Genomic DNA, 23,572 nt, shown 5'->3' on the forward strand with positions numbered 1-23,572 from the left:
AATGTTTCAATTCGGGTGTTTGAAATTCGGAAAAAATATAACGTTGTTAAATCCTTTTTACGAGGGATCATTGGGGACCAAATTTTTTAAATTTGGGACCGCCAGTGACTATAAGCTGACTTGAGATCATTATCGATCAATACCGTTTAATATGAATTATTAAAATCCAATAAACCTAATAAGTAATAACATATTTATTTTATTCCTAAACTTACAATCAGTATACATAATAAACCTAATAAGACCAAGCTAGCATCCAAGCCATAAATGACCATTCAGCCAATCTGCACAATAATTCTCCAACAGTCTACACTCTACAGTAACTCAACAACATATAAAAAATACAATATCAGAAAAATGTTAGTAACTAGTAGGTATTTATACAAACAAATGGACATTAAGTTGAAAATAAGCACATATTTCAATAATATACCAAACATCACACTCTTATTTCATGATCCTTTAACTCATTTGACTTATTTATATTAAAGTTTTTGGGTTAATGTCATTGTATAACAGTTTACTTAAGTTGGGTTTTTGGTGTTACAGTTAATAATGTCTCAACTTAGTAACTATACTTTCTCTAAAACGTTTAAACGGTTTACGAATTTTGGACACACATGTTCGGGTCAATTTCAAGTTGAACCAACAAACATATTTATCTAAACATGGTGTGTTCATGTCATCCCAATTAGTTTGTTGGTTGGCTTATTAACCCATTTTATTATTTTATCTTTTTAGAGTGTGTCTTATGTCATAAGTTTAAAGTAATATAAAATAAAATTCATTTTAAACTGATCATGTTCGTGTCAACCCGTGAATATTCATATTGTGATTGGAGTCACATGCCCGACTTTACTTTCAGGTTTGTTTCAGGTTGGACCCGTCAAACCGCAAACAGACCCAGTTTATCACCTTGTACCACATTATGTCTATTTTTTTATGTATCTTCTGAACAATTAACCAAACTTATTCTATCAAGACCATAAAATGCTCATTTAATAAACAAAAAGATTTATTTAAATACAAAGGTAACATGTTTTTCAACACTTCAAAAAACACAAATAACAAATCATGGTTTTTGGTCTCTCACATTCCTCATGCTTACGGTTTCTCAAGAGCAGTAAACGAAGTACCGTCTATCGTAACCGAATCGTATCTAAGAAACAAGTGTGCGAGAAATAGCGTAGCCGTAAGGGTAACAAAGTCTTTTCCTGCACATTGTTTGTTAGCCACAGTCGGTGTACCCGACTGCGGTCCATTTGACCAAAACAAATAACTCAATAACTCTTTTCCCTTCTCGCCCGTAAACCGATCCGCAACAAAAGTTTCCGGGTCATCAAACACTTTCGGATCTTTCATCGCCAACGCTTGAAACCCACAAAGAAGCTCGCCTTTTTTCACTTTAAAAACCGCGTCATGAGAACTCAGATCAAAATCCTTGCGGGCGCGCCCGTACTGCTGTGGTACGGGCGGGTTCAGTCTGAGTGTCTCATAGACAAAGGATTGAACCAGGTCCATTTCTTGGACGGACCTGAAGCCCAATCCTGACCCACATAGTTCTCTCACTTCCTTTCGTAACTTTTCTTGGATACCGGTTTTATCGGTTCCCAACACGTTTAATAAACTTAAGAAAAATATTGAAAACCCGCCAAACGCGTTAAACCCGAGAATAAAAAGAAGGTTATGGATTGCGTCGTCTTTACTTAGTTTGAACTCGGTTTCAGCGCGTGAAATTACGTCTTTGCCCTCAGTTTCAATGAACTCGTATAGCTTGTTATAGTCACCGCTCACTAGAAAGAAAGGGTAAGCGAAGGAATGTAGGAAGATTTCGACCAATGGTTGGAGCGCGTTGATTGGGATTGAGGGTAGGAGTTGGACCGCGAGCCAGCGGTCCATACGGATGTAGCCATTTTCGGCTATGTCTGGTGAGTTAGCCGGGTCTGCACCGGCTATGGTGATGGATGAGAAGGCGAAGATGAATTTTTGAATGGGTATGATGTAGCTGACGGGACCCGCGGAGAGCTGTGGCTCGATGGAGTCCCACATTGCGTCTAGTAGCGTGGTTAGGGTTGGGATCCAGACGGTTGAGCTTTGTTTGAGCGTGTCGATTGCGAAGGCTTTGATCTGCCATTTTAAACACGAGTTAAACCATAATCGTGAAATAAAATACAAGTTTATACAATCACCTAAAATAATGTACATTGTCACATCATATAGACAGTATTGAGTAGGGTTGCAAAAGAGCCGAGCCGCTCGCGAGCTACTCTAGATTGGCTCGTTAAAAAGCTCGATCGAGCTGAGCTTAGTCGAGCCCGAGCCCGAGCTCGAGCCTAAAATTAAGCTCGTTTAATAAACGAGCACCAGCTCAAGCTTCACTTATCTAGCTCAAGCGGGCTCACGAGCCTATCATTTATATGATTTTTTAGAATATATATTTAATAATTATTAATTAATACATATATAATGTTATGAAAAAATAAATAAAAATAACTAAATAATATATATTATTTTATACATAAACTTATAATGGAAAAAATATATATATAAATAATTATAATTATATAAAAAATAATTGATAAATAGTAAACGAGCCGAGCTTGAGCTTTGAAATTAGAGCTCTAAACAAGCTGAGCTCGAGCTCTGTGTAAGTTAAACGAGCCGAGCTGGGGCTCGACTTGGCTCGTTTGCACCCCTATGTATGAGATCAAATCAAGTCTACATACCAGAGTCTGTCATATCATGTGGGTCGTATGGTGGGACAAAAAAAAGGTCATACAACCATACAGATAAAGGCCATATGAATTTGTCAGTTTTTTTTTTCTTTTTCTTATTTTTTTGTGTGTTAGTCAAACATATCATACGGTTCTTATGACGCTTATACGAGACATATGACCATTTTCAAACTATCATATGACCCATTTGAACATCTTCACTCTTTCATATAGCCATACAACACCCTATCACCGTATAGCATGTATGAGATGTTAGTGATATATCAATAGTATGACAGTGGTGTTTATTTATTGTCTTTTAGAAAAATGACAATTTTAGGTATTTTAAAATTTAAAGAGTTAATTATCCGCATATAAAATTATAATAAGTCAATTAAAAAAATAAAATCATCTCAAATGATGCGATATGATTGTGACTTACTAATTATTAAAAAATTAAAAAATAAAAATATTAAATTCAATGACACGTAGTATTTTATATCACCATGGTATTCACATGGATGTTTGTCCCTACATGCGCCTCCATGAGTCATGGGAGATTAAAAGACAAATTTATATAGCATGTGTGTACATGAGTCATTTATTGAACCTAAAACAAAAACTAAAATTGTGACCACTATATTATTATCTTTCAAATTCAAAAAAATAAACAATTCTCGTGTCGGCCCGTGGGCCAACGAAATCAAACAAGGGCTTTAGACCCACACTTAATTAAGGCCTTCAAAAATTAAAAAAAAAGATTAATATAGATATATTATAAACAGCCAATTAAACACAAAATTATGTATTGATCTGATGATAAACTTGTTTGTTGTTTAGCTATAGGCCATGAGTTCTAGACCAGTTCCAAGTGTGTGTGTGTGTTTTCACAATTGTCATAAAAGGACCATAAAATCTCATTTTGATTAGGCCTTCAAAATCGTGACAATCCTGCAATAAATTATAACAAATATCTTCATGTGTTACAAAACATAGATCCATATTTATACATATGTATTTTTGTTTTTATTTTTCCTTTTAAAGGAGCTTTTATAATAATAATAATAATAATAATAATAATAATTTTGCCTAAATTTGCACATGGGAAATACTAACACAAGGTTGAGATCTTGTGACATCTGGGATAAAGATAAAGATAAGGTGATATGTATAACAACAAAAATAAAAAATCTAAATTGGATTTTTTGAAAATGTCAAATATGTGGCAATGCCAAAAACCAAAAATCATAAAACTGATTGACTGGCAACTTATTAGGTATACAATTGTTTTCAACTTTTCTATAAAATATTTTATCTTTTCTTATAAAAATATACACATGTTCTTTAATTTGTCTCATAATTCATTACTTAAAATATATATCAAATTATTTTATATATATCAAATAATTTTAAAACTTGAGTTGTTATGAGGTATACATCATAATTATTTCATAATAATTATAACAATTGAGGGATATTATTAGGTAGGCAGACAACTATTTCAACTCATAGAAATATTCAACCTTAATATAAAAATATACACCTTTAATACATCTCACAGTTCATTACAAGAAAAAACTCACCATAAATTATTTCATAATAATCATAATAATTGAGGAAGTGTCTTTAAATATATTATCATTGGCCGATAATTCTAACTGAGTTTGTTCTCACTAGCATACTTAAATTTTAAAAAATCTACTTTCATTGGTCCCCCGTTAAAAAAAATTTAACGTCGTTTAGGTTTTTAAAATTTGGAACCACCGCATAGATTTTTTAAAATTTGGGACCATCAATGGGAACACACTCAGTTGAGATTATTATCAGCCAATGACATTAAGTTAAGACTACTAAAATATATCTAAAAATGTATTCATAAATTAATTAAGAAATAATAAACAAGCCGAGCTCGAGCTCAAGCTCTCTTAAGTCAAAACGAACTTAGCTCGAGCCTAGTCAAGCCCGGGATCGGCTCGTTTGCACCAATTCAACTATAATTTTCTATGAATGTAGATGATGAATGATCTAACAAGTATAATTTCATATCTAAATGATCAATTATCCCCGAACATATCAAGTGCAATAACTAGTCAAATTGCAAAATCGCAAAATCGAAGTTAAATTAAGTCAAATCAAACATAATCGAGTGTAATATTAGAGTAAAAATTGAAGATAATCAAGCGTAATAAACTACTAATAGGTCATATTAATCAAGAGGTTGTTTGATAGCGTCTTTGGAGTCTATTAACCTTAATAGTTAGGTTAAGAGATAAGATTAAGTTTTAATGGTTAAGAGGGGGTTTGTCTTTTAACCATTTTACCTCTTCACCATGAAAAGAATGTAGCCTCTTAATGATTATATGAATCATAAAGAGGTTTCCAAATAGCCTTAAAATTAGGTTAAAAAAACCTAAAAATTAAACGTAAGAGGCCGTTTGGTAACGTCTTAAAGATAAACTATCATTTAATAATTTAATAGTTACCTACCGGTGGGTAAGATTAGGTTTTAATGGTTAAGAGGTAGTTTGTGTTTAATCATTTTACCTCTTAACCATTAAAAGAAGGTAGCCTCTTAATGATTATTATATTAATAATTAAGAAGCTACAAACCAAACACCGTTAAAATTAGGTTAAAGAAAAACCTAAAAAGTAAAACCCGAGCCGTACCTGCTCATGCTGCGGCTCGGTAGGATCCAAATACGCGCAAACTCTCCGATCACCGGTAAACTTCGTACTCGGCATCCAGTCACCAACAAGCACATTCCGCTTCTCCACCAGCTCCATATCGAACATATGCGCAAACGACTTCACATCCAACACGGCTATGACATTCGGGTTCACCAAAAAGAACGGAAAACTGGGAGGCACATTGGTACGGTACACCGTACTGCTGTGCCTCTCGATTCTTTTTTTAAAGAAGTTTTCCGTTCCTTGGAACCACGCGTAGTCCAGCCGGTCGGCTAGCGGACCGAGGAGTGGGAGTCCGTAGCCGCCCGGGATTGGACGGACGGGTAGTGAGGATGTGGGTTGGGATGTTGTGGTTGTTGGTGACGTCACGGGTGGTTGTGAGTAACAGAATATTGGTATTCTGTTGGTGGTTGGTTTTGAAGGTGGAGTTGAAGGTTTGAATGAAATTGGAGAGCAGAATGATGAAGTGGTGAGATCCATGGAGAGTGTGTGGAGTGAGATGTGAATGTTGTTTTTGGGTTTAAGTGGATTTAAAGGACCAGTAGTTTAGAGATTTTTTTTTATTTCGGATAGGGTATAGTATCGAACCAGTACCAGTCAAGCACAATCGGTACCGTTATCGATATTAGAGCATGTTTGGGATTGTGTTTGAAAAATGCTTATTGGCTTATTTACTTTTTCAAAAAAGTCATTTTGAAAGGCTAGGATTTGGAGCTTTTGAAAACTGTTTTTTAACATTTAAAAAAGCTAAAATAAAAAATATTTTTGTGATTGTCAAACACATTTTAATTTATTGGTTTTTTAAAAACACCAATGGCTTGGTTTAGTGATAAAAGGGTATGACTTTCAATTAAAAGTTTGTGGGTTCTAACCTCATTTGAAACATTTTAACCCTATTTTTATATAAAAAAAGGTTTTTCACACAATCAAATCGTAACCAAGTAAGCCCATTTAAAATTTTAATTGGTTAAACCCAACAAGACACGCCTTTTTTACTTAGGGCCCAAAATTTTTTTCGCCTTCGGCCCAAAAATTTTTAACCGTTCTCGGAGCCGGCCCTGGTACCAATACCGGTATTCATTTTTTCATGTTCCCGCCTTCAGTATTTTCAATGGTACTTATACTGAGCCGAAAACTCGGTACAACATTCAATATATGGATTTACTCGTTTTCGGCATCAGTATTTTTCGGTGTGGTACCAGTACAATACCGATCTGAGCGATCTCACACTAATTCGATCGATCGCGTGATCCATAGGGGGGATGAGACTAAACAATATCAGTAGAGAGAAGAAGCTCATAACATAATAATTTGTACTCTGCTCAATCAATGGAGTTGCTAGTATTATCATTTGTGAAGAAGAAAAATAATAAAAAGCAAACGAATCATATGAATATATGATGTGCTTTAAGTTGTCCTCTCTTAGGCCTACACTTTGACTGTAGTATTACTGGTAGCATGTGACTTAAAATTTGAGGTAAAATATCTAACTATTTTATTTTATTTTATTTCATCAAATGTTTGATCTAAAAATATCTGAACTCATTTATGATTAGATTTCGAATTTAGTCGTATCAATGCCAATTGTCAAAACGGGATAGAAGCGTGTTATGTTCGGGTTCATTTACGTGACCAAATATGGCGTACGGGTTAGTAGCGAGTCGAAGGGTTCAACAAGAGCGTATGAGGTACTTCAAAGAGAAGATGATTGTATAAAGTCTGATTAGATTTATTTAGAGTATTGAGTTGAGTTAGGATCGAACGATCAGTATTAACGTAATTGTTTTGGTGTGTCGAGTTTATTGTTTTATAATCAGGTAATAATTATTATTTAAAAAGTTTAAAATAGACAAAAATAAAAATAAAATAATGCAATTCAACCGGTCTATTTTAACCTGTTGCATAACCAGTCCATCTCACCTATTTCGCCAAAACTAGAACGAATAACCAAGCATCTCAAAGTTTTATGTCAACTCATCCTCTATATTATAGGTGTCCTCATTAGTTACACTTGTTTGGTTGTCATTAAGTCCTCATAATGTCCAACATCGTTAATAAGGCCATGTGGTATATCTTAAAGTTCAGGACGCTAAAGCTGATTTGACAAAGATTAACAAGTGGTCGAGTGGAATACCGCTCTCTTCATAAGTTATTTTTTTTGGCTTGTTATTGTTCGTATTTTTATATTATAATAAAATGATCCAATTACAATAGAGAAGCAGATAAGAGGTGTCAATTTCGACAATTTTAATATGTTTATTTAGAACTGGTATAATTTTTTTTTTTATTTTAACATGATTGGTTTTTAAAAAAGCATGAAGCGCTTCGAAATATTTAGGTTCTCAAAGCAAGGTGTGAGGCTAGAGCGTTTGTAAGTATTTGAGCTCACCACCTTTATATTAAAGGAACAAACACCATACCACTAGAATAATAAATCATGCATTTAAATTAAATATACATAAGATTTTCTATTTGTTAGTTCTTAAAAACTAAGAAGTAAGATAATAAAAAGAAAAACATACAATTTAATAATCCAAAAGCATTCTATCTTAATTGTGAGGTCTTTTTTTTACTATACATTTAATTAAAGGGAAAACCAATTTGGAAGTATAATCAAACAAGCTTACTATACTAACCAAGTTTTATGCATGATAAATAAAAAGGTAAAAAAGAAACTAAAGAAAACAAAAAATAGACAGAAAACAAAGGTTCAGAAAAAATCATATAAATATAACAAAAAATTTAAAATAAAACCAAAAGAGAACAAAAACGGAGTCCCACAAGTCATCATCATTATTATTATTATTATTATTATTATTATTATCATCATCATCATCATCATCTACTTTTTAACTCTCATCCTTTAATTCGCTCATTCACGTTCACTTGAAAAATAAGAAGCTAGCGGTTGCCTATTGACTTTTAACGCCGTAGCGGTCATGCATTCACGCCCAATGGCGCCTCCGCCCCTCTGGCTGTAATAAATTCAACACACATATGGACGCTATGTTGGTAACGCCGGAGACCATTTTGATCTCCATAACGCTGGGGGGGGGTTTCTATGGACGGTTATGGCTTTCCTATGGCGCTCCACATAAATTAACTCTAAATATTATTTTTATTATTATTATTATTATTATTATTATCTAAAAGTCATTACTAATAAAACATAGAAAATATAAAATAATAGCATTGAATCTAGAATACTAATGTGTAAAAATAACAAACAAGCAAGTTAAAACAGTAAACTGTGTTTGACTTAGTTTTGCTATATAAAAAAGGGTTAGTGAACGCAACTTGTTGCCTGCTTAGAAAGGGTTACCGGCACAACCTTTTAGTGAAAGTATCTTATTATTAAAAAAAATTAAACAAATGAATAATGTCCTTTGACATTTAAAGGAATTAGATGGTCTGCAATACTCTCAACTGGCATATATGAAATACCCTCCATATGTACATGCTCTCGACTCGGTATACATCCGCTATAACTCTTCCATATTTGCCGCCTACAAGACAAGCCTATATTCGGTCTAGAAGCAACGTGTCGGGATCATATGGACCCACCACACCGTTGGTTAAAAGACGCATGGCGGCACCGCGAGTGAACTTCCTTGCGAAAAGGTAACATGGTCCTCGGCTGGCTCCAGCACCATGCCCGCCACACCATTCGGTCCGGTTCTCAGACTTGAAATAAACATGGTCAATATCCTGCACATGTTTAGTGCGGTTACAAATTACACAACAAAAAGTTGTGATTCATGCTTTAAAAAAAAGCATGTAATTTGACAGTTTTACCCTTGCAGTCTTGCACCATAAGAAAAGAACACCGAGTTTAAGGTGGTGTTTGGGATTGCTTATTTTCATCAACTTATACCTTATTAACTTTTTGAAAAGGAATTAGGTGTTTGGGATTGCTTTTAATGTGAAAGGGAAAAGTTAATAAGTTACACTTTTGTAACTTATTAACTTAATGAAAAGTTATAAGGAGGTAAAATAAGGTATCCCAAACACCCCCTAAGATGTAAGGGCTAAAAATAAATTGATAAAATATATTACTTGTCGGTTTTCTTTTTGGTTTTTTGGGCTTGGGAGAATTGAACCCAATAATCTATTATATCGCAGTGTGAGCTTAAATTTTAATGCTCATTAACCAAATATGTAAATCAACACTATAAATTTACTTTAAATATTAAACAAATAATCAAATACTTTTTTCCAAAAAATTTGGTTTTTTCCAAATTCAAAAACCAGATCGAGGGTTTTTTAAAATATTTCAGTAATTTTCTTTTCTGATTATAACTAAAAAAACTAAACCAAAAGTTCAAAAACAGACCAACAGTTTTTAAAATGGTTTTGCTTTTTGTGTTCTGTTCTTTTTCTCTTTATTCGGTTTCTTGCACGACCCAACTACATGATTTTAAATGAAATATAAAAATGATGAAGCAAACTAATAAGTTGAAGCGGTTAATTACCTTAATATCTTGAATGGTTTTCTGGCTAGCACTTGCATAACTAAATGTTACAGGGTGCCAGGCTTGTGTATTCATCGTTTCAGTTGTCTGGTTCCATAAAGAATAAGTCAATGTTCTTCTCGCCAATTCATCTTCAAACCCCCGCATCTTATCATAAAAAAACAAAATAAAAAGCATTTATTAGGGTTTTTGTTATTGGTTGTTTAAAAGTTACATTTGGATATTATGAGTTACAGTAAAACGGGTTGTATAAGATAGTGTTTGGATGTATTTCTGTTGTTTGAACTTTGAAGTTATAATAATTAAATGTTTGCGTGTGCCTATTATTATAAAAAAAACGAATTACACGGATGGTCCTTACCAAAATTATGGAATTGATACATGCTTTTCAAAATTACACCTTCAGACCTGACATTTTTTTTAAAAGTAACACATTTAGTCCCAGCTCACATATGGAGTTAAATTTTCTGTTAAATAGGTGTGCAATGACCAAAATACCCTTACCCTTTAATATTAAAATTATAATAATAAATTATTGGCCCCACCTCCAATGATTTTTTTAAATTAATACTTACAAGATAAAGGGATTTTAGTCATTTTGAAAATTTTAAAAGAAAAGGTTAACCCCATCTAAGGGCCGGGACTAAATGTGTTACATTTTTGAAATCTAAAAGTGTAATTTTGAAACCTATGTATCAAATCTGTAATATGGGTAAACTATAAGGACCAACCGCGTAATTCGTTTTATAACAAATAACCAAAAAATATGCTTTCTTATTAAAAATAACTGAAACAAATGGATATAAAATATTGCTAAAGGACATTTAATAATATTTCGCTTACTGCAAGTAAAGTGGGGACATAATGTTCATCTGGAATGCAATTGTGTTGCTGCTGCTCTTTCTGCAAAAATAAAAATATTAATATTAATAATAATGATAATAATGTAAAATAAATAAATAAAAAAGTGGATTTATATTAGTCAAAACTTTATAGGAATCATGATAAAATGTAATAAAAACTTCTACATGTAAAACAACATAATACTTTTGTTTACTTACAAGAGACTCGTTTCCCTTGCTCAAGTCTAGAAGTGGTCGCCGCTGATTTATTAATAAAAAAACAAAAACAGTATAAATTGACATGGTAATAAGAAATAAAGATAAGATCATAAGAACAAATATATTGTTAAATGGTAATAAAGATACCTTGCAGTGATTGTTAAATACCGGGAAAACAACATTATCATATGCAACCACCTCTGCATGCTTTCTGGCCAATGTGATCCACTGTAATCAGTAAACATGCAAACTGTTTAAAGTTAATAGTAAAAGAAATGAAAAGAAATAGGGAAATAATGTATGCATAAGTCACCAAATATTAAAATAGTGTTACCGGATCACTCAACCATCAATTTTGTTAAAGTCTGAAAATTTGTAAAATGACAAAAATGCCCATGAATCGATAAACAACCAACATATGAGCAGATTCACAGGCATTTTTGTTTTGGAAGGTTATTTGTACTCCACCAAAACCTATAAAAAGTTTACAATTGTACCCTCGTTTTAGTTTATCTTATTTTGTAATAGGAGGGTATATTCGTGAAAATAACCTGGGATCCTTTACGCCATTTTTCTTTAGGTATGTCAGGAGACATCTCTGGATTATAACGTGTGTCTTTGGCATCAATAAAGCTGAAAAAGAAAACAACACAGGATGTAAACTATACATAAAATAAATTAATATTCCCCCTAGACATTGAAAATTACCTGTCCACAAAACTTCTTGGAGATGACATTAAATATGTGTATATGTAACTGAATTTATATAGCGGGACACAACTGAAAAAAAAAACAAATAAACTTATAATAATATACAAATGTCTCATCAAAACATGCTAAAGGCAATAGATAATCAAGTTTAGCATTACATACATTCTGTTTGTGTAATAATATCACACACATACATAAATATATAAAAACTCAGTGAAAGAAACCTGTCAGAGAGAAGAACAAATATATGATTGTGTGGATCATCAAGGGCTGCTTTGAACAGCAGTTTTTCTGCTTGAATCATAGTTGGCTTACCCCAACCCACCTGTACAATAAGGTTAAACTACAGTTACTATAAACAAGTTAAAAATATTCATAATGTTAACTATATCAGGGAGTGTTTGGATACGGAATTTGAAACTGTTTATCTGATTATGAGTTGAAGTCGTAATAAACCGACTTTGCTTCTGTATTCTGATTATTCAGAAGTCAAAAGATCAGTGTCATACCAGCTGTAACAAAATTGATTATCTAATGGTAAGATAAATTACATCTTTTCAATACTCAAGCATCTGACTGCATCCAATTATCTGATTCTAAATAAATCATATCATTTAAAAAACAAAGAAATCATTGATTAGTCTGATCAGTTTACCTCGACACTGTTTTCCAGCTGCCGATTGTAGAAAAATGCTGATCTGGTAGATGATGCATCAAACACAAAACCAGGCTTCGAGTGTATGTAAATTGAGAATTTCTCAGGATCTGCATTCTGTAAGCTCATCAACTTCAAATGCTCGATAATGTGCCTAAAAACATTTTACTAATTCTGGCCAAAAATTACTTGAATTCAAAGTTCATATGGGCATGGGGATATAGTTTGCACGCTACATTTTCTAAGATTTCTCTCCTATATTAAAGGCTGCAGACACCAAAATTAAATTAGATAAAACTTGTATCACAATATGCCCTTAAAGATCAGCAATAATGAACTGTAGTTTTACCTATCAAATCTACTACACATGAAAAAATGTAATAACTATCCAAACATTCTGTAAAATCTCCAAGCATTGTCTATAAGAAGACAATAGTAGAACTTTAGTTCATAATTTCATAATCATCTGCATTTTTGTGACCCTGTAAGTTCTAACTCCAGTAAACCTAATTAGGACAGATTGATTAGCACTTATAATCAGTATGAAATATACAGTAAACCAAATAATCAGTATGAAATAGATACTAAACCTAATAATCAGTATGAACTAGATACTAAACCTAATAATCAATATGAACTACATATAGTAAACCAAATAATCAACATGAGCTATATAGTAAACCTAATAATCAATATGAACTATGCACTTATACAGGAAACCTAATAATCAATATGAACTATACATAGTAACCCAAATAATCAATATGAGGTATACACTTATACAGTAAACCTAACAATCAACATGGATTATATACTAAACGTAACAATCAAATTGAAATACAAAAGCATAAACTGGAATTAACTATAGCTTTATACTCACTTTTGAGTTCATAACTCCAAAATTAGGGCAAAATGATCAGCAATTATAATCAGTGTGAACTATATAGTAAACCTAATAATCAATATGAACTATACACTAAACCTAATAATTAATATGCACTATATACTAAACCTAATAAGCACAAATTGCAACTAACTATAGCTTAATAACACACATACAGAATTACAAGCTGCGTATTGTAACCAGCATCATCTAACATAACAAATACATAACCAAACGAACCTTCAAGAAGTTATGTCAGAGAAAATCAAGCGGAATATTGTCACGCACAAGGAACATTAGCGCAAACGCGATCTTCATCCGAAAGCTTTCAAAACGCAATATGAACTATACGCTAAACCTAATAATCAACATGAACCTGATAATCATCAACACGCATTATACACTAAACCTAATAAGCGCAAACTGAAACCAACTATAGCTTAATGAAACACATACAGGCTTATAACCACTAATTTGCAACCAATAATCTTCGGAGTCATCAACAAGAACTATACACTAAACCTAATAATCATCAATATGAACTATATACTAAACCTAATAAGCACAAACTGAAACTATCTGTAGCTAAATAACACACATACAGACTTATAAACACTAATTTGCAACCAATAATCAGTACGAACCTTGAAGAAGTTATGCCAGAGGAAATCTAGCGGAATATTATCACGAACAAGGAACACGAACGCTATCTTCATCCGAAAGCTTTCAATACGCAACTCATCATATCCGAAATCAGTGAGACTAGCCGCCGATTTAAACCTAAATTGAGTAAACATTCCGAAAAACACTACGAAACAGAATAATATTGATAATAATATCAGAAACTTTAACACGAACGGCGAGATGTGGCGTCTGGATGTAGCGGTTACGAATCGCTTCTTCGGAGTCATAATAATAATAATAATAATAATAATGAAGTTGAATGAATGTATAGGTTAAGAGTGAGTTAACGGTGGAGATGGAGTTTGTTACGACGGCGTTACGGTGGTGTGAGAGTTTGTTTGTTTGGTTGCAGACGGAATCGGACGGAAGAATGTAGGAGGGAGTTGGGGTCACGTGTGCACGTGAGTTTGTTATTATTAGGATTTGAATTACGATAGCTTGAGCTTGAGTTTGGCTTCGTCTCGTTTAAGAATTTTCTTTTATAAAGTTCGACCTCGACTTTGGTTCGTTTTGAAGTCAAGGTCGAGCTAGATTTCGGTTTGTTTCGAGTTTTTTTTTAATAAAGCTCGAGTGTGACGTTGGCTCACTTTAAGGTTTTTTTTTTGTTTCTTTTTCAGAAACTCAAGCTCAAGTTCGACTTTGACTCATTTCAATTTTTTTTTTCTAAATTAGTTTTGTTTGCCCGACGCAACACGCTGGTGCAGCTGACAAAACCCTAACGTTGAGACCAATGCTTTGTGAAACCCGAGCATTACGACGATGAGTCGACGCGAATTTAGTCGTTACCGGTTATGTTCGTTACAGTATAAATATCGTTAGTAAAATTTGAGCATTAAAAACCCAAAAAATTAACTCGTCAAATTAATATATAAAAAAACAAAATATTTAAAGCAATGTTTATTTGGTCGGCAAACCCGGGCAGTTAAGACAGAATGTTTGTGATTTCCAATTCGATCCTGAGGACGTTCGGGTTTACCGTCAGTTGTCCTGCGGGCAGGTAGACTTTCCCCGGAACTAGAGATAACTCGGGGGGCGCTTAAGGGCTCCGTACGAAGACCTTTTACCATTGGATCACCTCTTTGTTTCGACGGAGAATATGATGTAAACTTGTCAACCACAAAGACAAAACAGGGCATCAAACTTACCAACCAGTCAACCACAATCCTTCATACCAAATCTAGAAAAAGCCTAAGTAACATAAATAGACACCAACTTATATTAGATTGACCATTAAAACACAATGTAGACTTTAAATACTTAATTACTATTTTTTTAGAACGACGACTTTGAATAAAATAAAAACCAAAATAAATATGTTGAAAAAATATACATAAACTCGTGAACATAATCCTGGCTTATAAATATGAGATCACAATAATAAACCATATTTAGTTCGTTTTCGTAATTACATCTTCATAAATGAATGCCAATATAAGAGCAATGGTGTGTTACTTTACAAATGGTAGAATATGACAATTGACAAAAATAACAATTTTTATACAATAAGCTTGTTGGAGGTCATGAAACACACCTCTAAAGCCGAAAGCACTTGAATCCCTTGCATCATATACTTCGGGCGACATAAATTGTGCTACTCGGATGCTTTCATCATAAGTGCGACTATGAATCCTAGCATAGCTCCCGCTATCACCTGTTCCAAATCAAACTAACTCTTTAAATGCATAGAAAAGATTTAATAAAGAAAACTCGATTAAGACTTTGTCAAGGTCAACGTCAAAACAATTTGAAGCATATATAGCCATCTAAAATTTGCATTCTATACAAGGATGATAATACTTTGGTTTAAGTTATTGTTAACTGTTAAAAGTCTGATACGTGAGTAAAAGTAGATACACGACTTTGGCCAAATGAGTGATTAGATTATGACTACGATTATTTTCGTGAATTTCCCTTATAAAGATCCTGCTATTGACATTTATTAAAGATAAACCAAACCAATTATATGCCGAATTCAAGGTCTGTTTTATCCCCAAGGGGTAAATGGTAATATTCAAAAAATAGCCAATTGGGTCAGGTTCACCCAAAGTGTAAGTTTAATGCATGGAACATCCTATAACTATTCATTCGAAAGGTAGATTATTATTCATATACTGTAATATAACCATTGAAACGATATTGGCACTAAAAAACTATATTAATAGATGAAAGAGAAACCTGCAATGGAGTATGGCCAAGAGAATCGCGTAGAGGTCTGGATGTGGATAACGGGTGCTCGGGAGGAAATTCACAGACAATTTGGTTCAACACCTGCACAAGTGTAACACAAGTATACATGAGGATTCACACAAGGGGAAGGTAAACAAGAGCTAAAAATCAACGTATGGGTAAAATGGTCATTTATCAAATTATATTATGACCATTTTGCTCTTACATCATGGATAGGTAAAAAAGGAGTTACTTTGACATAAGAGTAAAATGGTCATTTTATCAAATTATATGATTTTGACCATTTTGCCCATACATCATGGAAAGGTGAAAAGAGAGTTACTTTGACATAAGGGTAAAATGGTCATAACCAATTATTGTCTTAGTAACAGACAGCTGATAATCTTGAAAGATTTATGCATGAAACCTCTCAGTTATGTAACTACCACATCAATGTTCAGTTAAACTACCATGATTTTAGTCCTGTAAAAGAACCAAGCAAACACGAACATAGCATGGTTGTGTTCATTCATTTAAATTCAACCGAATATTCGTTAAGAAAATAAATGTGTTTGTGCTCGTTTATCTCCGTTCGTTAACAGTATAAACGACCGGATCATGAACGTAAACGAACGGACATTATTAAGTAAAAACCAATTTAAAAGTAAACTTGAATAACAATGTGCTTGGCCTAAGAAGTTATTTAAACTAGAGTAAATTAATATGAGCCTAAAAAGTTTAAATAAATGTATATATTAACAAACGTTAACAAGCGAAGTTAAATAAGCGTAAACAAACGAATTAACGTAAGCTAACGAACATAAATGAAGGTAAATGAACAAGCATAAATGAACGAATATTCAAGAACATATATTAATGAATGAGACATGTGTTCATTTTCGTTTACTTAGCAGAAATGAACTTTAAGCCAAACGGTTCACTGAACGCAGCCAATTAATCATTGGCTACTGAAATGACAATGCATGTGATCAGTGGCGGAGCCAGGAACTTTATTCTATGGGTTCGGAATTTTTTGATGCTTAATTTTTTTCCGGTGTCAAAGTTTTCGGGCCCGAATGGGTCGGGTCTTCGGTTAGATAAATAAAATGTAATATCACTATCATAGCAAAAATATATCGTTAGCATTCAATAAAATACAAAGTCATTAAATAAAAAGATATTGCATATTATAATTGTTCCTTATGTGTTTCATGTTTTGAAAAATATCTTCAATCGCGACTTTGAAAAGAACTCATTCTCAAAATAACAAATACAATACAAGCATCATTCATATAATCGTCATCCAAATGATTACGAAAATCCGACTTCACATGCTTCATTGAAGAAAAACATTTCTCAAACGATAGACCAACAGGTATTGGTTGTTGAAGATGATTGAAACCTTGAGGCGAACGGCGAAGGTGATGAAGCAATGGCCATCTGGTCGATAGAAAGAAGCTGATCGGTTGCTGAGTCTATGGCACATGTTTTTCTTTGTTTATTTATATATTTTTTATTTAGGTATTATGTTTAAACATGTTGATTGGGTTGGGCTTATTAATCCATGGTATGAGTATTTTGGGCTTTTTATTAATCCATATATGGGTAATAGGGTATTATTGGCCCATATATAATGTTTGTTAATAATTTTTATAGGTTTTTAAAAGCTTTTTGTATTTTATAAAAAGAATATCCGTTACTAAAAAAATATAACTAAACTTTTTATAATCAATGGGTTCGAATATACTTTTTTAAAACGACACTGGGTTCGCTCGCCGATAAAGAATGGGTTCGTTCGTTAATTCAACACTATAGGTTATATATAAAACCGAAAAAGAACCGGGTTCGGCCGAACCCGATGGTGAAAGTGTGGCTCCGCCACTGCATGTGATCATCCGAAAATATAGTCAAATCTTAATTAGATACAATAGAAAAATCTAAATTTTGTGTAAAAATTTCTTACTTCAGCCTGGCGACCAGCATGGAGTCTGACTCCAGATGCATCATACATAACCTGAATTATTTCAAAACATAAACAAGTATACAAAGTTATAATCACATAAATAAGATTATTTATGTTAGCAAGGAATTATGTTCGAGATCACATACAATAAAAGCCATAACAACAGCAATTGCAAATGATGATGATTCAACTCCATCGTGTAAACCAATGGATACTGCAAGTGCCACAACAGTTGAAGAATGAGATGATGGCATTCCACCTGAGCCCACAATCTTTTTAGGATCCCATCTTTTTTCTTTATACCTGAGATTCAATGGATAATACTCGCAATTATTTCAAGTTTCTTTTTATAATTTGGAAAGCTAGTTAGCTATTTTGAGAAACTAAAATCATCAAAGCATAAGATAATATAGTGTACAATTTGCAGCTTAGAACTTCAGATGGATTATATGCCAAAAATTAGTGCTTACAATTAAAAAAAAATAGCAACATTTCGAAATTATTTGTGGATAAAACAAAGATTATGCTTGAGATCAATTGCAAATTAGAAACTACAACCTGAATTGAGCAACATCAAACCAAAATTTGACCTAGAACTCCAAATCACAGATCGAATTCTACCATTAGCAATTTCCCAAAAATAGCGGTGCAAACAAACCGAGCCACTCGCAAGCTACACGAGATCGGGCTGATAAACTATCCGAGCTTTTTCAAGCTCAAGCCGAGCCAGAGTCTCAAACAAAGCTCGTTGAGTTATCAAGCCCAAGCTCGAGCCTTGTGTATTTTTATGTTTTACCTTTTTGGACTTCTATATATTTATTTCACACTACACACGAGCTCAAGCATAGTTTTGGCTCGTTTTAAGGTTTTTCTCAATATAGATAAAAACTAGGGTTTAGGACCCCGCGCTTTGCGACGAGACCATTAAACCGAATAAAAAAACATAGGTAAAAACATTAAATCACAAATGTGCTGTGAGTCGATGCGAAATCAGTCTGTATCGAGTTACGACATCGAAGCTAAACAAAAGATATAAATCTGTCAATGACAAAATACAACAAATTATCATATATGGAACAAAAAAACCAGCACGTTACAGTTACGAACCGACTCAAATTCGGTTAGTATCGGAAATACGAGCACAAATTGGTAAACATGAATTAGTAAGCAAAATAAATTCATATTTTAAAAGCGTGGTATCAAACGTCGAAAGGCGGATATAAAAACATGTGACGATGAGATTTTAAATCATGAAAAAAGTTTCAGTCATTTTAAAGACCAACCATAACAAATACGAAGGCAAAGTTTAAGAAAAGTTTTAACCGACAAATGAAACATGTAAAGCCGACACTTGTCCAAGTTTAAGGTTTAGAAATATAGCTTGTTAAATATTATAATTTTTTGAAACAAAAAGTAAAATAAAGGGAATAAAAACCATCTGATAGTGTACCGATCTATACTGTATTTTTAAAAGTTAAAACATATATAAATTATACAAACAATAAAGTAAAACTTAAGTTAAAAAAAAAACAATACACAATATATGTAAAAATAAGTGGACTTGAAACTGAATATTAAAAGAAAATTAATAATAAAAAATAAAGTGAATAGTAAATTGAATAGGAGTTATGCGAGGGGGAGAAATCCTCTTTTTAATATATATAATAATAATAATTAAAAAGTATACAAGTTAATTAATTAATAAATAACAAGCTAGTCAAGCTCGAGCTCTCCTAAGTCAACACAAGCCGAGCACGAGCACGAGCTCGGCTCGTTTACACATACCAAAATCACATATCGAATACTACCAATAAAAATAACTCAGAAACATTAAACTGAATAACATGTAAGCAAATTATCGATTTCAGCCTATGATCTAAAGCTAGTAATCGATTTCAACGTTCATCTATTGTTTGAGATCTAAATTTGACCTAGAACTCCAAATCACAGATCGAATGCTATTAAGCTAACCTTAACTATTATCTAGAAGCATTAAATTGAATAACATGAATCATATTCAAACAGTTAAACCTAAATAGAGGCTATTATTAACTGAGATCTGTGATCTAAGCAGTTAATACAGAAAAATATCGGATATTATCGGTCAATAACCTTCTGTTATCGCGGTGAGATATCTGTAATTTTATATCTAACAATTCAGTATACTCTAAACTTAATAATTGAAACACCTAAGCAAATTATCTGTTAGATCACAATAATAATAATAATAATAATAATAATAATAATAATAATAATAATCGAACAGTTAGGTTATTATTGACTGAGATCTGACTGACTCACCACGTAGTAATAACCTTTAGAAACTGAGCAATTGCAAAGGCAAGGAACGCCGATAACAACGGCACGCTGTACGGAATAAGCATCTGACCGGAAGAAGACGACGGTGCCGCCGCCGTAGCTTTGCTAGCGTGGTACGCCACGTCAGCAATCGTAATCACCTCGTTCATTAACTCTGTTAAACAATTTGAGATTTAATTTGAAGAATTAACGATTGATTTGTTTGAATAATAATATTAAAGAGGTTGAGTTAACGGAGGTTACCGGACGGCGACGGATATTGTGTTTAATAAGACGGCTGTTTACGGTTGAGTTGTTGTTAACGTGTCGTTATTGTTGTTATTAGTTGGATGGGAGAGTACTGGTTTTGATGCGGTGGGTACAAGTGGTGACAGCGTAGTGGAGTTTGATTGGTGGAATGGTGTTTTGTTTGATAGCTAGAAGGTAGTGTGTTTGTTGAGCTGGTCCAAGCTGTTCAGTTATGGGGTTTTTATTTTTTAATACATTAAAAAATTAAGGAATATTAGTTTTAAATAATTCTAACTATGTTCTGTTGGCAAATAACGGTCCAAACTTCAAAGTTGTCTAGTGACGGTACAAACTAAAGGGGTATTTGTTTTAAACAAGCTGTGACTAACGGAGGGTAACTCTGTTAGTGATTTTTGACGTGGCACGCCTACTTGTCAAAAATTGCTTATGTGGCGAATGCTTGGATGCTTATGTGGAAAAGGTTGAGGGTGGTTTTGGTTTTCTTTCAAGGTTTAAGGGTGTAAAATGAAACATTGAATTATAACTTCTATCTTCAACATTCATCCACGTTTTTCCGGCCGATGCTTCCGGCAGCTTTTAACGCCGAATTAATGACCAAAAAGTTGATTACATCTTTTGATTCGTAACCCCAATCCGAGATGGACGCAACCTCTATTACGCTTTTACAAGCTATAGACTGTTTCCTAAAAGCTTCATACACATGTACTTAGAGCCGTGGGTCTCTCTAGAAGCAACCTCTTCATTCCTTTGAATGGAGGTACGGTGTGCCTACATCCCACCCTCCCCAGACCCTACTTATAGCTTTGCTGTCGGTGGGATTTTACTGGGCATGATTGATTGATTGATTGATATATATAGACTGTTTCCTAAATGAGTCTTAAATAACCGACGGAATCACGGAATTTACCCTATGAAAGCATACATTGTCACTCGTTTTCAAACAAAACAAATTTCAGTCGCCATCCACTTCCCCCCACTCAAATGGACTCCGTTGATTTGCCCTCTGTTGATACAAATTTCAGTTTTAATCGGGTAAACGTTTTTTATGCATTCTAATCATCTTCATTCCCTTATCAAAAACCACAGAGGCTTTTGATCCATCGATTTTGGGTTTGAATGATTAGGGTTTATATTGATTTGTGATTGTTAACAAATGTATAAAAATGATATGCCTGCTCATCATCATCAGATGCCAAGTAAGCTGCTTATGCAATCAATTTTTGACAACTAGGCGTGCCATGTCAGTAAATCACTAACGGAGTTAACTTCCGTTAGTCGCGGTCTGTTTAAAACAAATACCCCTTTAGTTTGTACCGCCACCAGGCAACTTTGAAGTTATGACCGTTATTTGCCAACAGTGCATAGTTGGGATTATTTAAAACCAATATTCCAAAAATTAATTAATTCACTTAAAAAAAAGAGTGTAATGTTGTTTTCGTCCTTGTGGTGTGTCCAAAGACTTGCAAATTAAGGTTGGAGTTTATTTGAAGAGAAAAAGGACAAAACTGCCCTTCACGTGAGGGGCGCTAATGGGTATAACAACCAGACTTAACGGGTTAGTGTTGTCGGGTTTAATTGCAAGTGAAATGAAACACAAGGACGAAAATCGCAGATTTGAAACTATTGGACTAAAACTGCAGATTTGGACAAACCATATGGACGAAAACCGCAGTTTACTAAAAAGAGGGTAAAAATAACTGTGGTAAAACCCGTTGCAGCGACGTGAATTCGATTAGAGGTGGAGAAAGGAATTGGTTAAGCGAATCGAACTGATTATGTAGAGACTGGGTTGGAACCGGTTCGTAATTTTCTCCACTGAAACCTGTTCCAAATCGGTTAACTGAACCAAAACGGGTTAAAACCAGTTAACTAAACCGAAACTGATTTCGATTAGAGGTGGACAAAGGAATTGGTTAAGCGAATCGAACCGATTATGTAGAGACTGGTTTGGAACCGGTTCGTAATTTTCTCCACCGAAACCTGTTCCAAATCGGTTAACTGAACCGAAACTGGTCAAAACCAGTTAACTAAACCGAAACTGATCCTAACCTGGTTAAGAAACCAGTTTTAACCCGAACCGAAACCGATCATAAACTGGTTTTGACTTTTGTTAACAAAACCAAACTGGTTTCAACCCAAACCAGTTTTGGACTTTAAACCGATTTGTGCACCTCTAAATTCGATAGCCATGCAGGTCTATATGAGTTAGTAAATCAATTAGTTAGTTAAGTTGGTTAAGTAGTTGATGTTTAGTTATAAGTAGATGGGGTAATGAACAAATAAGCTCATTTGGATTGATAAACTACTGGTTTCGTTTTCCCTCTCATCAAGTGTTGTTTGGCCACTATTGTATTATTCTTGAGCACCAATTCTGCTGTTACTGAGAACTCAAGAATTGTTTGCATCATACAACATTAGATGTTGATTTTTTATGAGAAACTAGAATTTAGACCCGCGTGTTGCGCTGGGTTTTGAAGAAGGTATCGTCAACATCCAAAAATCAAAAGAATAATAAAAGCACAAACCAAAAGAAATCAATTCGAGACTCACATATCCGCCATGGTTGCAACATAGACTGCAGAGGTAGATAGTAAACAGTCTTCATAGTTTAGACCGAAGTTTTACCAAAAATCTCCTTGTTACACAACAATGTCAATGGTAATCTGAGTGTAATTACCGTAGGCCTCGAATGAACAAGGAAAGCTAAACACAAAGCTAGTAATCAACCATACTACTGCAGCTATAAAAGTGGCACACAACAAAAGCCATTTAGCTGCAATACACAATAGATTCAAGTAAAAACAAAGGGAAAATCCTAAACCCCAAACCCATCATCAATTATAACAAACCTGTTCACTTAAGAAACACCAAAACATAGCACCTCTTGATATTCAAAACTGACAAGCATGCTTTCAAAAAGTCAATGAACAATTGTGTCGCTTCAACTTATCGATGTGATGATTCCCTAGAAAAGTGTTTGGTTTGTTTTACATACGCAAAAGCATTC

At 33.6% G+C, this 23,572-nt stretch overlaps 2 protein-coding genes and 1 pseudogene across 4 annotated transcripts; all 3 read right to left on the reverse strand.

Moving 5' to 3' along the window:
• Nucleotides 1–1,104: 1,104 nt before the first annotated feature.
• On the reverse strand, nt 1,105–5,882 carry LOC143591958 (fatty acid hydroperoxide lyase, chloroplastic pseudogene; annotated as a pseudogene). The gene is made up of 2 exons (XR_013145818.1): nt 5,382–5,882; nt 1,105–2,127 (listed from the first exon to the last, which is right to left on the reverse strand). The product of XR_013145818.1 is annotated as a fatty acid hydroperoxide lyase, chloroplastic pseudogene (transcript).
• A 2,863-nt stretch (nt 5,883–8,745) lies between these two features.
• LOC143591963 (glycosyltransferase BC10-like) lies at nt 8,746–14,127 on the reverse strand. Of its 2 annotated transcripts, XM_077072003.1 has the most exons (10): nt 13,829–14,127; nt 12,302–12,418; nt 11,871–11,971; nt 11,644–11,715; nt 11,487–11,568; nt 11,083–11,163; nt 10,936–10,977; nt 10,718–10,777; nt 9,875–10,021; nt 8,746–9,110 (listed from the first exon to the last, which is right to left on the reverse strand). In XM_077072003.1, the coding sequence occupies exons 1-10, from the start codon at nt 14,093–14,095 to the stop codon at nt 8,922–8,924; spliced, it is 1,158 nt and encodes a 385-aa protein (XP_076928118.1). In that variant the 5' UTR covers nt 14,096–14,127; the 3' UTR covers nt 8,746–8,921. The 2 variants fall into 2 exon arrangements, with proteins under 2 accessions (XP_076928118.1, XP_076928119.1); XM_077072004.1 differs by lacking the exon at nt 10,718–10,777.
• A 1,216-nt stretch (nt 14,128–15,343) lies between these two features.
• LOC143591964 (uncharacterized) lies at nt 15,344–20,466 on the reverse strand. Its single transcript, XM_077072005.1, has 5 exons — nt 20,299–20,466; nt 18,144–18,300; nt 17,998–18,048; nt 16,044–16,136; nt 15,344–15,519 (listed from the first exon to the last, which is right to left on the reverse strand). Exons 1-5 carry the CDS (start codon nt 20,463–20,465, stop codon nt 15,460–15,462), a joined length of 528 nt encoding a protein of 175 aa, XP_076928120.1. The 5' UTR covers nt 20,466; the 3' UTR covers nt 15,344–15,459.
• Between the last annotated feature and the right edge of the window lie 3,106 nt (nt 20,467–23,572).

This window comes from Bidens hawaiensis, unplaced genomic scaffold (assembly GCF_021521415.1).
Source record: "Bidens hawaiensis isolate Kalapana, Puna unplaced genomic scaffold, B.hawaiensis_p1.1 tig00040207_1, whole genome shotgun sequence".
Lineage (NCBI taxonomy): Eukaryota > Viridiplantae > Streptophyta > Magnoliopsida > Asterales > Asteraceae > Bidens > Bidens hawaiensis.